The following is a 19,225-nucleotide window of genomic DNA, read 5'->3' as shown; positions in this document are numbered from 1 at the left end:
GGTTTAACTCTTCATCCAATCAAGTGACTACATGCCACACTTATACAACCTTCCCGTGACTGATAACAGGTCTGTACATCTAGACCACCGACTGCACTAACGCTAAGGAGCGACCAAGAATCCTTAACTAGGATGCAACACCTTTTTCAGAAAACGCCGATCGCAGGTGACGCTGAAGACAATACCAGCTTACTTTAAACATCGAAACTACTTCCCTGCTCATCCGAGCTCATGACTTCTATGTCAACACCGAACTGCAACCTTGATCCTCTCTTCAAATTCCGTACCACTCGCTGCACCCAACATGCCATCACACGATAGAACACGATCTTTCATCATAGATCCGTAACCACAATGGATTAACACTTCATCATATAAAACTCTTCACTTATCTCATTTCAGGAGAACCATAGAAACACAAAGGTGAATTCTCATAGCCGTAGAATATGCAAATCTCCGAGTAGTGGTCTAAGCTACCACAGCCTTTTCGGAGTCCGCCTACGCATAGCAGGCCATAACAGTAGAATACTTCTGAATAACATCAATTACGGCGGCCGACCAGCCTCACACGTACCGCCACAATTCACTTGCATAACTCAATCGCGCTGAAGGAACTGATCACTGCCACCAACATGCCAATTCAACTATGGCTAATCAATCTATCTTATTCCAATTTATCCTTGATTTCCTTGGAAATAATAATAACTCCATTCAACACATGACACACTCCATCCGCACTCATCCCGAGTGACCTTGAATCACAAGACCATGCTGTCTCAAATTCCCCGAACCATTTCATACCTACCAAATGCTACACTGCAAGTGAAAACATCATAGAACATCCTGTACCCCTTCTTACAGGCTGCTACCAAGCTTGATTCTTAACCGTACCTATAGGCCCGCAATCATTAATCACCACTGTCACGACCCCAACCCGGTCTTGATGGCGCCCAACACAGTGCTAGGCAAGCCCGATCAATTCAACACTCTCAATCCCTCATATAGAGTTCATTACCAATTAACAGAGTTTAAATACCAAATTAACATGATTATAAATCTGTAACAGTAGATAAAATGTGCGGAAAACAAGAAATATCACTACAAATCCCACCGCTCTGGTGTCACGAGTCAAGAGCCTCTAATACAAGTCTTAGGAACAGCCTAAACAAAAGATAGTCTAAAATGCTGAAAGTAACGAGGATAGAGGGAGAAATCGGGTCTGCGAACGCCATGCAGCTACCTCGATGACTCCGGTGAGATCTGAATAGCAGCAATAGCTCAATCTACGCCTCCGGAATACCTGTATCTGCACACATGGTTTTAGGAGTAAAGTGAGTACTCCGACTCAGTGAGTAATAGCAATAAATAATGACCGACGGAAAGAAATCTCGTAAAAAGCACTAAGCAGTTCTATATCAAAGCAGTAAGAACATTTAAACAGCAACTGAATGAAGAAGTCAGGTAAAAATCCTTTAAGCCAGTACTCAACTCATTTACTCCTCACGAAAACCGAAATCATAATTATACCGCTGCGGCGTGCAGCCCGATCCATATAGTATACTGCTGCGGCGTACAGACAGATATATATATTATACCACTGCGGCGTGCAGCCCGATCCATATATATATATATATATATATATATATATATATATATATATATATATATATATATACTGCTGCTGCGTGCAGCCCGATCCAATAATAATAGTCGACTGCGCTCACTGGGGGTGTGCAGACTCCGGAGGGGCTCCTACAGCCCAAGCGCTATACTACTGTGGCGTGCAGTCCGATACATATGAATGTACTGCTGCGGCGCGCAGCCCGATGCAATAATATACTGCTGCGGTGTGCAGCCCGATCCATATCAATATATACTGCTGCGGCGTGCAGCCCGATCCATAACATATCAAATACCCTCACTATGGGGTTCTCAACCCCTCCCAGTCACTATAAACTTAGCCTCTCGGGCATTACTAAGATAAGATAGGGATCCCAGCCCACATATTACTCTCCTTTTGGTTTAGTTATTCCAAAGTCGGTTCATATTAGATTAAACAGTTAGAAACATGACTGAGGGTATGATTTTAACGAGTAAAGCGAGGTTAATCATGTACAATTACCCCTAAGGGTTCTACAGGTCGGCACAAGGCCCCAAACATGGCAACTAGCCCAAACTATAATGATATAATTTAAGTCTCAGTCAAAAATACAGTAGAATCATCAATCGAGATGGACCAAGTCCCAATCCCCCGCAGTAATGGACCCCACGCTCACCATGCAACGTGTGTCTCACCTCAACATAGCACTACGTTGTGCAAATCCGGGGTATCAAACCCTCAGGACATCATTATAACCATTACTCACCTCAAGCCGGCCAAAATCCTAGCTCGCTATGCCCTTGCCTCGCAAATCAACCTCCTCGCGCGTCGAATCTGGCCAAAACCACAACGAATATGTTACAATAGGCTAAGGGAATATAACCCAATCGAAAAGACTCGAAAAACATCGAAATTCACGAAGTTGGCAAAAACCCGAGCCCCGGGCCCACTTCTCGAAAAATCAGAAAATTAACATCACCGGATTTCTTATCTCGCAACGAGTCTATACATATCAAATTTACCAAAATCGGAGTCCATTTGACCCCTCAAATTCCATTTTGAAATACCAAGTTTCCAAGCCCTAGCTTTACCCTCTTTTGATGAATTTCCACAAATTTCCATGTAAATTCTACCATTAATTCATGTATTTAGGCCAAAGAACTCACCTCCAATCACACCTAGTCGAAATCCCCTTCAAATTCCGTCCAAAAGCCCTCAAGGTTGCTTAAAAATGGTGGAAATGGACTTAAGCTCGCGGAACAAATGAGCTCTAAAAACCCTTCTGATAACAGGGATTTTCGCATCTGCGGTCCCATTACCGCATTTGCGTCTACCGCTTCTGCGGTCAAATTTCCTCTTCTGCGGATCCTCATTTAAAACCCACGACCGCATCTGCGGTCCTCTACCGCATATGCGGACCTCGCCTCTGCGGATGGTTGTCCGCTTCTGCGGAAATGCCAAATCCATACCCTTCCGCTTCTGCGACACATCTACCGCATCTACGGCACCGCAGATGCGGCTCCAAGCCCGCACCTGCGGAGACAGCCCCTTACCTAAAAACACTCGCACCTGCGACCAAGCACTCGCATCTGCGGAACCGCATATGCGGCCCATATTCCGCAGATGCGGACACACCAGATACTAGCAAAACCTGCAATCCACCAAGGTTCTAAACTCCCCGATAGCCATCCAAAATCATCCCGAGGCCCCCGGGACCGCAACCAAAAGCACAAACATGATCCAACACCTTATTCAAACTTGCTCGAGTCATCGAAACACCACAAATAACACCTAAACCATCAAATTATATCAAATTCAAGCCTAAGTTCATCCAAATCTTCCGAAACTCGCATTCGATCAAAAACCCAACCAAAACACCTCCGAATAATATGAAATTTTGCACACACATCCAAAATCACCTAACGAAGCTACAGCAACTCTCGGAATTCCATTCCGACCCTCGGATCAAAATCTCACCTATCAACCGGAATTCGCCAAAATACTAACTTCGCCAATTCAAGCCTAATTCTACACCGGACCTCCAAATCAATTCCGATCACACTCCGAAGTCACAAGTCATCCCCCGAAGCTAACCGAATCACCGGAAATCACATCCGAGCCCTCTAACTCATAAGTCAACATCCGGTTGACTTTTCCAAGGCAAACCTTCCTTAAAGAGACTATGTGTCTCATTTCCATCCAAAACCAATCCAAATCGACTCATTCGCTCAAGACTCTTATAGTAAAACATAAGGAAGCAAAAAAAATGGGGAAAACGAGGCGGTAACTCACGTGACGACGGGACGGGTCATCACAGGTCGTGATGGCGCCGGACACACTGTCAGGCCAGCATACACCAAGAAGCTAATTCAATTTCCATTTTAGTATTTGATGAAATCATTTTCTTTATACATTAAAAAATAAATAATGAAATTCATAGAAATAAACACGAAGTCTTTAACAAACTTAATATTGAATAATCCCATAATCATCCCAGAACCCGGTGTCACAAGTGCATGAGCTATCTCTAGGAAATAATGTAATACAAAAACCGTCCGAAATACAGATTGGATAGAAAGTAAATATAGTAATCTGAAAGAGACTCTGATGGCTGCGGGTCGTCTCGAGAAGTGTAGCTCACCTAAGTCTCAGTATCAACCATGCTGCTACGCCCACTAGGCCATTAGAGATACATGTGCCTGTGCAACAAAAATGCACAGCAAGTGTAGCATGACTACTAAAACAACGTGTACTCAGTAAGTATCCCGTCTAATCTCGAAGAAGTAGAGACGAGAGGTCGACTTTGACACTTACTAGGGGTCCAATAATAATAATACCAATAATATAGAAAATCGAGGATTTTCATAAAAATGACTTTAACTCAATTGCATGAGGCAAGTAAACAATTCTTTTACTAATAGGAAATTTCCAATTTGTTTTCGTCATTTATACATTTATCTCAGGACAGAGAGAACAAATATCAACACCTATAAATCTCAAGGCAAGCAATACAAGCATGCGCAAATCATGCCTATGTCGTACAGCCCGATCCAACAATATTTAAACTATGCACTGCCAGAGGGTCGAATGGCGCGAACCATAGATGCATCTATTACCCCTCTCGCGAATCATACATGCGATGCGGTCAAATATAAATAAACAAATCAAACAATCAATCAAGAATTCATCAGGGAAACAATTACCCAAAGAAATGACAATTTCTCTTTAACGGTCAAGAAAATGATGTTTAATTTATATAAAAATATATTTACCAATTGGATATGATTTAAGCAATTTAAATTGTCAATAAGGTTGCAAATATTTCAGGTATAGCATGCTTTCGGGTCCTAGACTACCCGGACTTAAGCATAATAGTAGCTACGCACGGACTCTCGTCACCTCGTGCGTACGTAGCTCCCGTAAATAGAAGCACATATTTGATTATTTCACCTAAGGGGATAATTCCATCATACAAGGTTAGAAAGGAGACTCACCTCGCTCCGAAGTTCCATAACCGGCATTTCACGCCCTTCCATAGACTCAAATTGATGCATAACGCTCCAAAACTAGCCAATAATTATGCAAACCCATTAATATATGCTCAATAACTCATGATAATTCAATTTATTAAAATTCCTAACCCCGGTCGAAAAGTTGACAAAATCGCCCTCGGGCCCACGTACCCGGATTCCAAAATTTTTCGAAGATAAACTTTACCCATAACCTCACGAGCTCAAATATATAATTTACTCTCAATTTCATGCCTATGTTCGTGGTCAAAATTCAAAAATACCAATTTCTAGGTTTTCTATCAAAACCCCAAGTTTTCACTAATTTTTACATGTTAATCTATCCATAATCTATATATTAAACTCATGTTGTTAGAAATTACTTACCTCAAAGTGCTAGGTGAAAAACCTCTTACAAAAGCTCCAAAAATCGCCCAAATCCGAGACTCAAAACTCAAAAATGAGTAAAAAATGGCCGACTCCCGTTTTTAAGCATTTTGCCTAGGCAAGTCGCATGTATGAAATGTGACTTAGCCCAATTTTCAGGCAAAATGAACTACTATCAGCCTTCAGTCAACGAACCATAACTTTCTGTACAAATGTCCAAATGATGAATGGTTTAACTTTCTGTAAATTAAAATCAACAATCCACAACTTTCATGTTTTGAAAATTTTCAGATTCCTTATAGATCTCGAGATATAAGCTTCCAAATAGGCTCCTCGCATCAGAAAATTCTGGGAAAATTGCAAAACAGCTTTACCAGCCTTCATCAGTCGATCATAACTTTCTGTACAAATATCCAAATCATGAATGGTTTATCTTTATGTAAACTAGAATGTAAGGGATACAACTTTCATGTTTTGCAATTTTTCAGATTCCTTATAGATTGCAAGATAGGAGCTTTCAAAATCGACTCCTCGCATCAGAAATTTTCTGGTGAACAGCTTCTGTAACAAAATTTCAGCAGCTTTCTTTGTCCGAAATTCATTCCGTTAACCTTCCGAAATCCACCCGAGGCCCTCGGGACATTACCTAATTATACCAACATGTCCAAAAACATGATACGAACTCGCTCGAGGCCTCAAATCACATCAAACAACGTCGAAATCATGATTCGCGCATCGAATCGAATTATGAGTTTTCAAATCTTCCAACTTCTATATTTTGCGCCGAAACATATCAAATCAGTCCGGAATGACTTCAAATTTTGCACACAAGTCACATTCGACATTACGGACCTACTCCAACTTCCGAAATTGGAATCTGACCCTGATATCAAAAAGTCAACTCTCGGTTAGACTTCTTAAAAACTTTCAAATTTCTAACTTTCGCCGAATGACTCCAAAATGACCTGCGAACCTCCAAATCCACTTCCGATCGATGTCCCAATAGCAGAATCACCACACGGAGCTATTCCCAGACTCAGAATCCCCAACGGACATCGATAGCATTGAAATGCACTTCAACCCAAATTTATGAAATTCTTCTAAAATGCTAACTTCAACAATAGGCGCCGAAACACTCCCGGGTCATCCAAAACCAGATCCGAACATATGCCCAAGTCTGAAATCATCATACGAACCTACTGGAACCTTCAAATCCCAATTCCGAGTTTGTTTACTCAAAAATTCAATCTTACTCAATTCTTCCAACCTAAGATTTCCGAAATGAGAATTCTCTTTCAAAATCTACTCCGAACTTCCCGAATTTCAATTCCGATCACGCGTACAAGTCATAATACCTGAAGTAAAGCTGCTCATGGCCTCAAATCGGCAAGCGCCACGTAGCGCTCAAAACGACTGGTCGGGTCATTACATAATCACCTTATTCTTTCATAGTGTATTACTACTATAAAATAATCAGATTGCCAACAATATCTAAATCATCAATTTTGGAAACAATAAACGTGAAAATAATATAATTATCATGAAAAGAATCACTAAGTGTGACCTTAAACTTCCCGTACATGAAAATATTCACAAATTATTGTCTACTAACTTACGTAATTATTTATAATTTAATTTTAAATAATCTGATAAACATACTTATGGCAATCATCCCGTGAACTGAAGTTTCATAGCAGCACCAACAACAGCAGAAGAAAGAAGAAGAAGAAGAAGAAAACGAAGGAGGAGAAAGGGGGCTGAAGTTGTTTAAAAAATGGGTACAAGTTAAAACTTTAAAAAAAAATTGGTATAGATTAAATGGGGGCGACCAAATAGGGCGCCCCGTGCAATTTTTACTTTGTTTTTCTCTAGTTTTTTTACGCTCCATCAAGAATATTGAAGCAACAAAAGTGTATCATATAATCTATTTTTTGAATCATGCTCGATTGTTCTATATTTCACTACAAAAAAAAAAAAATGGAATTAGCTACGAACGTCGTCGCTAAATCGTCCGTAGCTAGCAGAATCTCTTGATAATCTAGCAAAATTCATCGCTAAATGAGATTAGCGATGAATTTTTCTGTTTAGCTACAGAATTTGACCGTCGCTAAAACCAAAATTTTTACTAGTGTTTTTATTATTTTGCATCTAAATTTTCTTTTTTATATTTTTTCTTCGTAAGAATAGGTTGTCCTTTTTAGTTATTTAGTAGAGCTTAATATGTCAACTAGGAAATATGAACTCTAAGTCTTCAAAACACCAAAAGCAAGAAGGGCTGAACCTTTAATACATTCCCAAAAAAGCATCCTGGTCAATAATGTTGCATCTACAAAAAAATTAGAAAATTAAATTTAATAATAAAATTATATTATTTTTCTATAATAAAAAGCTTAGGGCGCCCTATTCAAGTTTAGCTTTAGGCCACAAATATCACTGAGCTGCCCCTGTATGGTAATGGTAATAGTAGACCAAGTGGTGGTAAAAGGTCATATTTGCAGGAATCTTTTAAGTAAATAATATTTTAACGATTTTAAGACTATGTACATGATCTAAAAAGTTATTTTTAGTTAGAGGTAGTGAAAAAGACAAAAAAAAAAACTAGACTACAGAGATCTGAATTTTCAAATTCAGGCTCTTTAAATAAAAACAAATGAGACCTTATGTTAATGCAGTAAAAGTTTCAACATCTTAGAAAATTCTCAAATATAAAAATTCAATAAGTCCATAAGTTTATTTTTAAATAGTGATAATGGGAAAAATTAATAGTTCAAATTAGATTAGCCTCCTTATTATTTGCTAAATCAAAGAGACTCCTCATCTACTTATCGACAACCAAGCCCTTTTTTTCCTGTAAGAATATTATGACTATTCCAATTGCATTTCCGATCGGTGGAAGTAAAAGTGTTAAAAATATGTTTTGGGTCCTTAAATTTGTAACTTTCTAGATGTTTTGGCCCGTTAACACACATAGATACAACCTCGATAGACGTAATTACTCATTAAGCACTAGACAAATATAATATTTATCTCATTTCCTTCATCTTTTTTTAATCTTCTCTTTGCTTATCCAAATCATAGTAAGTTCATCAAGAAATCTGTTTAACGTACAGTGTAAGCGAGTACTCTTAAATGTGTATAGCACAATTCACTAAAGTACATTTTCCAAAAAAATATATATTTTCCTTATTGATATAAATTAGGAGCCCACCAAATTGTATAGGGAATCAGGTTCTCTATCTGTCCCCAAAATAAATAAGCGGAAAGTAAAACTAAACAGTATAGGAAATCGGGTTCTCTATCTGTTTCCACAGTAAATAAGCAGAAAGTAAAAGACACACGATATTTACGTAAAAAACTCCTTGCTCAAGGGATATATTAAAAACCACGACCTACCGTAGTAGGATTTCAACTCCACTAAACCGATCAATCTTCATATTGCAACCTAAAAAAAAAATAATATTGCAACCTATTGCAATCTAGGAATTAAACTTTTAATCCCTCACCCCTTACAATAACTCTATTGTAAGCTCTATTATAGAGCAACAAACCTTGACTAACTCTAGTCAAGAAACCAAACCAAACAATGGTTGAAATCTGTCCTACAAAGACACCTCTTAAAAGTAGTGTAGGATTGCAAATGAAGAGCAAAATAACAAAGAATCAACAAATTTAAGGGCTTAAGATATCTTCAATATCAGGATCTGGTCCTTGAGGTTGTAGCAGCTTTGTTTTTGAGAGAGCACTGAAGACAGTGGTAGCAAGCTCTTGAGAGAATATGATTTTTGGATTTGCAAGTGTTAGGTTAAACATAGTACTATGGTCTATATATATATGAGAGAGCATGTGAGAATGAGAAAGGACATTTCATCTTTTAATTTGCCTATAGCAAGCTGCAGCTGTGCTGCTGACAGTTGGTACAGTGCATCAGCTTTTACAGTTGTAGAGTTGACTGTACGACGGTCAAGGAAACTGATCACATCTGGTCCCTATCTGGTTCCTCGAGAATGTTTGACCAACATCAAAACATGAAGTAAGATGTCATATGAAGGCCAAAGGATCTGGCCACAACTGGTTCTTTCCGGTTCCTCTGGAGTGTTTGACAAATCATCAAAATACAAAATAGCGTAACTTATCACTTATTTTGTTTCCAGATAGGAATAATTCCTTGAAGATATTATGGATAAAAAACAATACCACAAGGTTACATCAAGAGGTCCTAAATTTTCCAATTTGTTGTCATTCACAAAGATAAATTATTAAGCGAGTTTAAGTTATATAGACTGTTGGGTGTATTTCAAGTTAAAGGTCTACCATATCTTTCATGTGGGGTTGTATTTGTTTGCATTATTGATCGGGTCAGCAAAGAATATTCACAGATAAATGTTCTTAAAATATGACAATTATAATCTTGAAAATAATGCAGATTACCTGCTAGAACAAGTAAAGATGATCTGATGGTGTAACTTCCTGATATTGGCGGTGTATATGTTTTAAACTCATTATTTCATCTTCATCGTCCCGGAACCATCTATATATATATGAGTCATTAGGTGACAGCTCTTTGTCTTAAATTTTTCCTTTTCAAGCCAGACAATTATCTTTATCTTTACTATTCTACATTTGGTGGTTCTCACAACACATTCTCAAAAACCCTAGAAAAGAAAAACAAGATAAAATCATGCTGAGAAAGCTGTAGACGGTTAAGTTAATATTTGCTAGTGAAAATGGCAGCAAGTATATATGTCAAATTATGAAAGCTTCCAATAGAATCACCATATCGTTTCCTAAAGATATGGTTGACACTTGACACCAAGTAATGAAAAGCTACATTTGAACTAACCAATCAAATATGTCGTTATTTTATAACATTATTTTATACAAATATGACACGTATATATTGGTTTTCCACTATCTAGTTAATCCCTCAAAAAAATTTAATAGGGAGGAATATTTATTTTATGCCAGAAAGATAACTACCACGTAAATAATATTTATACAGACCAACGGTAGTTGAAAGCGAGTAAAGAAGAAAGACACGGCAATTAGTTTAAGGACTAATAAAATAATAGAGTTAGTTCTTATGAGGTTTATTTATTATATTGGGTCTAAAATTAGAGGCAAGTGCACATATAGCCGTTTCAGGAATGCTATTTAGGGATTATTCAGTATTTATTTTGTCCTGAAATTTTAAATTAAAAATCTTAACTTCAGGACAACTCAGGAAATTTTTATCCCGAAACATTAAAATTTAGAACGCACTGGCTAATGCCCATATAACAGCCCTTTAGAGTGGCTACCTGCTGCCATGTGACTAAGAGGTCACAGGTCGAGCCGTGGAAACAACCTCTTGCAGATATGTAGAGTAAGTGTCACGACCCGGATTTCCCACCCTCGGGAGTCGTGATGGCGCCTACTAATGAGAGCTAGGCAAGCCAAATTTAATTACTTTTTCATTAATACCATAATCCTTGTTTAACAATTATCGGCAATAATGTAAAAGCAACGAAATTAAATAATAAGCGGAAGTCCTAAATTATAGAGAAAAAAAAACTGAATAGAAATGCGAAAAATTCACATAAGCCTCTACCCAAGACTGGTGTCACAATACTCACGAACTACTAAGAATACTAAATACAATCGTCTGAAAGAGAACATAAACTGTTTGTCTCGAATACAATGAGATAACAGACTAAAATAAAGGATAGAGGAGACGCCGGGCCTGCGGACGCCTGCAGGGCTACCTCGATGTCTCGCTGGACTGAAGGCCTGCTCCCACACTACTGTTGCTGCTGCCCGAAACCTGGATCTGTGCAAAATAGCACAGAGTGTAGCATCAGCACAACCAACCCCATATGCTGGTAAGTGCCTAGCCTAACCCCGACGAGTAGTGACGAGGCTAGACTGGACTACCACATAAACCTGTGCAATTATATATATATACAGCAGAATCGAAATACAAGGCAAGTAAAACAATGTGGGAGGGGAAGCATGTTGTGGGGAGATAACAATTTCAAATATAAATGGACTAACACTAAGGAAAAGCACAACTCATACACAATGAAGAACAGAGATCAACAAATGCACGGCATCACCCTTCGTGCTTTACTCTCATCCTCACCAAGAAATAATATAAACAAACGTGCACGGCATCACCCTTCGTACTTTTACTCTCATCCTCACCAAGCAATAATATAAACAAACGTGCACGGCATCACCCTTCGTGCTTTTACTCTTATTTCTCACATATAATCAATAGAATAGGCACGGAATGGCACATCGTGCGGCACGACATCACCCTTCGTGCTTTACACTCTTTCCTCACAAGAACAAACAATGCACGACATCACCCTTCGTGCTTTAACACTCTTCCTCACCCAAACAACAATCACAAACAAGGGCAAGGGAATAATAAAACAAGAATATAAGTACCGGCAAGGGTACACAACAACAATTTAAAAACCCGGCAAGGGTACAACACCAATAACCTACAACGTCCCGGCAAGGGAATAAATCATTAACTCTTTTCTTTCTTTCACTTTTATTTCATAGTTCACATTATCACTTGAGCCAACGCTCCAAAGAGTTACTTATCTCATATACCTTCACAATTTGTATTTCAACCCGAGCCAACGCTCCACGAAGTTTCAAGATCACAATTTCTTTCACAAGGTCCTTGCAACACTTATAAGTCATCAATTAAGCATGGAAGGCATACCAACAACCAAACTATTCGCAAAATAAGGACTCACGGTCATGCTAGACACCAATGTATAGATACTCGTCACCATGCCTATACATCGCACTCGACAATTAGCAAGTATCAAATAAGACTCAACTCCTATTCCCTCAAGCTAAGGTTAAACCAAACACTTACCTCAACTTCCACGGCCAAATCAATCCACAACAACCGCTTTCCCTCTCGAATTCGACTCCAACTCAATCAAATCTATACAATAATGACTTCATAATATCAATATATGCTAAACAAATCAAAGCCAATGTCTAATTATAGATTTCCAAGCTTTCTTTCCAAAAATCCCAAAATCGCCCCCGGGCGCGGTTGGTCAAAATACAAGGTTCGGACCAAAATCAAATCCCCCATTCACCCACGAGCCCGAATATATAATTTGTTCTCAAATTCGACCCCAAAGCGAGGTCTAAATTAAGAAAAAGTAGAAAGCCCTAACTCTACCCATTTCCCCCAATTTCTACCCTAAATTACATGTTTTAGGCTTAGGAATTCAACAAATATTGATGGATAATGAAGAAAACGAGTTAAGATTTACTAACCCAAGAAGTGTTGGTGAAAGAGAGCTTCAATGGATGCCTAAGGACCTTCGAGAAGAAGGAGCTCGTGTGAAACTTATGAAAATCCCGTCACTGTTCTGTTTTGGAATTAAATATAACTGGGCAAAAATTGCCCTTCGCGTTCGCGGAAAGAGGGCCGCGTTTGCGAAGGGTAAACTTGGCAAGGCATCGCGTTCGCGATGGGAAGGCTGCGAACGCGAAAAGGAAAGGCTGGGGGTCCAGAAATTTGGTCTATGCGAACGCGTGGGACCACACGCGATCCCGATGAAGGGAGGCCGGGAAACTACGCGAACGCGGTCCAGTGTATGCGAATGCAGTGAAGGAAATACTCAAGGCTTCGCGAACGCGGAAGAGGCGTCGCGAACGCAAAGAAGAATTTGTCTGCAACAGCTGAAGCTCAGTTTCTGATATTTTTCTAAGTTTGAAACCATCCCGAAACACTCCCGAGCCCTCGGGACTCCTAACCAAACACACACACTAACTCAACAACATCCTACGAACGTAACCGTGCGATCAAATCACCAAAATGACATCAAAACAACGAATCAAACCTCAAAATCACAAGTTTTTCTTCAAACTTCATAAACTTTCAAATTTAGAGTTTTAAGTCTGAAACACGTCAAACGACGTCCGTTTTCAACCAAACTTTATAGAAAGCGCTTAAACCATATATAAGACTTGTACCGGGCGCCGCAACCAAAATACGGGCCTGATACCATAGTCTTTTAATCAAATATCATTTCCAATTTTCTTAATTATTTTCAGAAAACAATTTCACACAAAAATTCATTTCTCGGGCTTGGGACCTCGGAATTCGATTCCGGGCATACGCCCAAGTCCCCTACGGACCCTCCGGTACCGTCAAATCACGGGTCCGGGTCGGTTTGCCCAAAATGTTGACCGAAGTCAAATTTAATATCAAAATTTAGCATTTTCTCACAGAATTCATATTTAAGCTTTCTGGCTACGCGCCCGGACTGCGCACGCAAATCGAGGCAACCCTAAATGAGGTTTTCAAGGCCTCGGAAGCACGGAATAAATAGGAAAACAGGTGATGACCCTTTGGGTCGTCACAGTAAGGTTGCGTACAATAGAACCTTGTGGTCCGACCTTTCCCTAGACCCTGCGCATAGCGGGAGCATAGTGCACCGGGCTGCCTTATCTTTTTTTTTTTTTTTTAATTTTTTTTAGAGTGGCTACCTGATGTCATTTTTACCTAAAACTAGCTTCCATAAAAAAGACTAAAATAATCTCTCATTAAAATGTGTTAAGAGGAATATTAAAGTGAGATTTGGTGAGAAGTGATAGAATGGAAAACTTTTACAATGTGCCTCACGCAACTTATTTAAATGAGGTATCCTTTATTTTAAAGATGTCAACTTTCCAGTGACATAGATAGAGAGTAGGTCCTACTTGATTTTAAATGAGATTATTTACGTTTATCTTTAAGGGTGTCTACACATAATTAAGACTAATTAAATACCCCGGTAATTTAAAATAGTGTAGTCTACGATTACAACACTATAAAATTTTGCGATAAGTTATACTTCTAGTTTAGAGGTAGCTTTCATAGAAGAATTTTATTCAATGTTTTTTAGTTACTTGGAAGTTTCTTTCTCTTCTTTCTTTTCTTATACTATATTTTCTTTTTTTGTTTTAATCACCTGATATTCAAACTCATTATCTTTTTAAGTCAAATTTATGTTGTATAATTTATTAAAGGGGATTAAACGTTCTTTATCGATTATTGCCAGGGATTTTGAGCCAAAACGCCAAATTTATTTCTCTTCTTTCTTTTTCTAAGATTTAATCATTGTTGTACAATGCTTATTGATCCGATTAATCTGAATTATACTCGGACTAAGTAGGCCTATTAAAGAGGTAAAATGTGTTATTGAAAGGTTATCCATTTTCTGGGATGTTCAATTCAGAAATTTTAGCAATTTCAGACATCGCACAACTGACATATTATAAAATATATTTATACAATCAGATAAGTATATTTCTCAATAAAAACTAGTTGATTATTTGATAAAAATAATAATTAACATATTATAACATATGAAAATTTATCGATAGTATAAAAATTTGCACTATCAATATATGTAGCTTAAATTTGGGAGAAATTCAAAAATAGCCAGATTTAGTAGTAGTATTCAAAAATAGCCACAGTTTCAAAAGTAATCGAAATTTAGCCATTTTTCATGTAAATATAAATCTGAACGAAAACATTTTTCAAAATCCGAAAAAATACTCCAGTATAATATACTGGAACTCCAATATAATATACTGGAATTTCAGTGTAATACACTGATCCAGCATAATATACTGAAACTTTCCGCGTGTTGGAGTTTCAGCATAATATGCTGGAAGTTCATATACAGGTGCACCGATCTCCAGTATATGATGGTGGAACTTTTCGTTTTGCAATAAAATAATAGTTATTTTTCAATGAGTTTGCAAACGCTGGCTATTTTTGAATGACCAGTCCAAAAACTAACTAGCCCGTGCTATTTTAGCTTAATTCTGTCTATAAATCGTGCCTCATTGTCAGCTTGGCTTAGCAACTACAGCTGGACTCTAACCCATTACGCCACGTCCCCCCCCCCTTCCCTCCTCTTCTTTTAAACCGCTCTCTTCCCTTCCAAATTATCCAAACTCCAAAAACCAATATCTTAGCTCAAACACAGCTCTTCTTCTCACTCCAAATTACAGCTAAATTAAACAGAAAATTTTCAAAAATGGAGGGATTAATTCCATTTGTGTACAAAGCAATAATAGATTACAAAAATACTACTAGACAAGGCGGAATGACTAGTGAATCGCCGTTGGGTTCTTACATGAGACTTCCTGGCGATTCGGGTCGGTTCGAGATGTCGGATATACAGCTATTCGGGTCGCCCGATAACGGATTTTCAATGAAGTCTTCAGCTTCTTCAACTAGTACTGCCACTAAGAGAATGGTCCCCGGCGGATCACCGGCGGCGAGGTGCCACTGGATTTCTACTCGTGCTGTTAACAGATAAAAAGACATAGTTGGAAAATGGTCAAAAATCTTCGGTTAATTTCTTTATCTGTGGTTTGGGTAAAAAATATAAACTTTGCTATAAGAAAACCAATAGCAAAGTTATAATGAAGTCAAATATGGTGGGTATTTTATGATAGTAACAAAACGGTTAATTTCTTTTTTAATGTTTTTTCTTTTTTTTCATTTTATGTAGTTTTAAGCTTTGTGGAAGTAATTAAGTGTAAGAATAACCCAAAAGGGACCTTACATTTATGTCATGCTCTTATGTGAAAATTCAAAGTGTATATTATATTGGGTAATATATTAGTGTTTGTTTCATAATTAAGTTGTCTTATTGATTCTAGATATGTATTTTTCATGTGAAATTTTATTAGTGTTTGTGTGATAATTTTTTCATAATTAGTGGCCAGAAAAGCCAGCTTAATTTTGTTTTTCTCTCTAATTGATGTTAATTTTCAACATTTTATGTTCTTGATTCCAGAAGTCTTTTCTCCCCTTGTAAAATACTGCAAACTGTAAGTAAAAGCTTATGTCATGTTTAAAAATTTGATACGAAATATAGCGGTTTGTATATTTGACTTTACAAGCAGGGGCGTATCTAGGTTCCACGAGGCACGTGAACCCATGCTCTTCGCCCTAAATCACGTATAGTAATGTTATATTTTTTTCAACAATGTTTAAATATATGTTTGTGCACCCATGCTCAAAATATTATATGATGTGATGGTTATTGGATTTATCTCTTTAGGTAAGGTTGTGAGTTTAAATTTTATGTCAATCTTTTTTTTTTCTAGAAGTAGACGCTCACGGGAGATGAGCGTGTCTGATGTTATTTTTTGCGCATTAATTAAGTACTTTTTTTTTCTGTTTTTGTTTTGTTTGGTTGATTCTTTCAAATTTGCACACATTGAAATTCCTATTCTTCTTTTGTCGCTATAAAATCTTATATGATTCAACAAAATGTGTATATTAAAATTAGTAGCATTATATGATGTAGCATATAGTTAACGGGTTCAACTGATCTCAATATTTTCAACATGGAAAATAGATATAGATGTAAGAAAATTACGATTTTTTAAAAATAATAATTTTGAACTTATAATTCCAAAAGTGCAATGGATATGCAATCGTAAGAACTAAAGGTTGAACCTATAAAATTTATATTCTGGATTCACTTTTTCTTAATAGTGTATTCATCCTGCCAAAATCCTGGATCTGTCGCTGTTTACGAGTTAAATTGGAGCTCTGATTATAAAGAATATGGTATTTATTATAAATTGTGAAAATAATCTTTTCATTGGTTTTGACCAAAGAGATTGAGTGCTAAAAATGCTAAAAGGAAATAAACAATAAAAAAAATAAGGAAAAAGACAATCTAAATATTTTCTAAATTGTTTTGCTTTCTTTTTCTTTTTAACAGCACATGATCTGTTCATTAATTTTGCCTTGGTAAAAGCCCATGCCTCGACCCTCTTTTTCCCGTGAAATCACCTTTTATTTCGAATCTTGAGCATGATACATAAAATGATAAATGGGAAATTTTTATTTATTGTTCATTTTTGTATCAGTAATATTGGAGGCAAAAAGAAATGAAAAAGGAACTGTATCAGCAGAAGACAAATACTACTGATTGGTAAGGTGACTCTTGGAGTTTGGTTAAATTTTTTTAAAAAGAGTTCATGCAAAAAGAAAAAGTCAAGCTTTTAATAGAACTCTTTTTTAACCAAACGCCCAAAAAAAAAAAAAAAAATCGTTCAATTTTTAAGAAAACGTCAAAAGCTTTCTTACTTTTGGTTGAAAAACATTTTACGCACAAAAAACGAGGAAAATAGTTCAATTTCATTGTTTTTACTTAACTTAAGAGTTAAGAGAAGGAAAAAAAAAAATTCATTTCCAAGAATGTTTTCAAAAGAAACACTGAATTTTTATTCGCAAGATCTTTGTATACAGTCGAAATCGGGCTCGTCTACTACATGACAGATCAGGCTCGAAACATGAGGGATTGAAGACCGACCTCGATTCTCATCGAACCAGAACACGAGGTCAGAACGTCCGTCCTCGAGAAAATTGAGTCCATGACCCCGGAACCAACCCTGACCCCGAACAAGTTCGGGGAGATATTGTCTGTATAACCAACAGGAGACCGAAATAACAGAAGGCCGAAATATTCGTGACCGGTCGAATATTACGGCGGGAATCTCTGCACGTATCATTAAGGAACCGGCAAATCGAGAGATTTTTACCTTTTATAGAATTGTATCTAAAGTAGAACTCTCCTACTATATAAATGTGGTCTGATTACTTGTAAAACACATCGTAACACGCACAATATAATATTTTTTTTTTTCTGTAAGCCACTGTTCTTCTGTATCTGATATCGTTTGAATTGCATTCAGTTCAAGTGGGAGTTACATTTCAAGGTTACAACTGTTCAAGTCGCACGGTTTGAATTTATTTTATCATTGTTCGCTTTAATTACAATTCAATTTATTGCTTCGTGTCTAATTAATCCACCTATCCTTAAAACCACTTACAAATTCAATTGTTACCCGATTTTTAGGGTAAACAATCTCTTCATCGAATTTTTGAAGCAAATTCCTTCCGTTGATTCAAAAGTAATGCCCCATCTAGTGTAAAGGGTGAATTGTTGGCCAGTCGCAAGTTTTTTCCCTAGGGAAAATGGTCAAAAGGCTCTTCAATTATGAGAAATAGAACAATTTTGTCCTTATTCTGAATTTGGTCTCAAATCTCCCCTTATCATTAGTGGGCTAGCACGTGTTTTCCCCTTAAAACTAACAAACTTCCAATATCTTATTTTTAAAAATTTATAAATAATTATCTTAAACCCAAAAATATATGATGAAATATTTTAACAAAGAAATTACATAAATCCAAAATGATTAAAAATAAATTATATCTAACTGCTCATCATATTCATGTCTTTTCGACTTTCCCCTATTAAAAAATCTTTACTCTTCTAAAGCTTAATAACAATTAAACATAACATAAATACCAGAAAATCAAATAATTTATCATGAAAAAATAAATATTTTTCAAGGACCCAATACCAAATTGAAATTCTTAAATCAATTAAAAATAATTGAAAGTAAATAGAAAAATTGCAGGGAGTATTATGTACACTTAACAAAAAGTTTTAATCTTGCTAAAGAAATTGTTGCCATACCAAAAAGAAAAAAGTTAATAAAATATTAATTATATTTATGTTGAAATAAAGTTATACATATAGTCATAATTATGTAAACAATTAAAAATATTGGTCATTACAAATGATGCCGTGTAGGCATCCAAGACGCTAACCTTATGTAAATTTGTTATGTTATAATATTGCCTATCTTTCCCACCAAAAAAAAAAAAAAAAAAAAAAGAAAGAGA

At 36.9% G+C, this 19,225-nt stretch overlaps 1 protein-coding gene across 1 annotated transcript in view; it reads left to right on the top strand.

Annotated features, from left to right (window-relative positions):
- The window catches only part of LOC109230250 (leucine-rich repeat receptor-like protein kinase PEPR2), a 6,756-nt gene continuing 3,076 nt past the window's right edge, over positions 15,546–19,225 (top strand). The window contains exon 1 of the mRNA XM_019395770.1: positions 15,546–15,818. Within this exon, the coding sequence (XP_019251315.1) occupies positions 15,546–15,818 (273 nt within the window). The remainder of the gene's footprint in view (positions 15,819–19,225) is intronic.

The sequence above is a fragment of the Nicotiana attenuata genome, chromosome 7, assembly GCF_001879085.1.
Source record: "Nicotiana attenuata strain UT chromosome 7, NIATTr2, whole genome shotgun sequence".
In the NCBI taxonomy this organism is placed as follows: Eukaryota; Viridiplantae; Streptophyta; class Magnoliopsida; order Solanales; family Solanaceae; genus Nicotiana; species Nicotiana attenuata.
The sequence above is the reverse complement of the archived record's forward strand: the minus strand, read 5'-3'. Positions and strand labels throughout refer to the sequence as shown.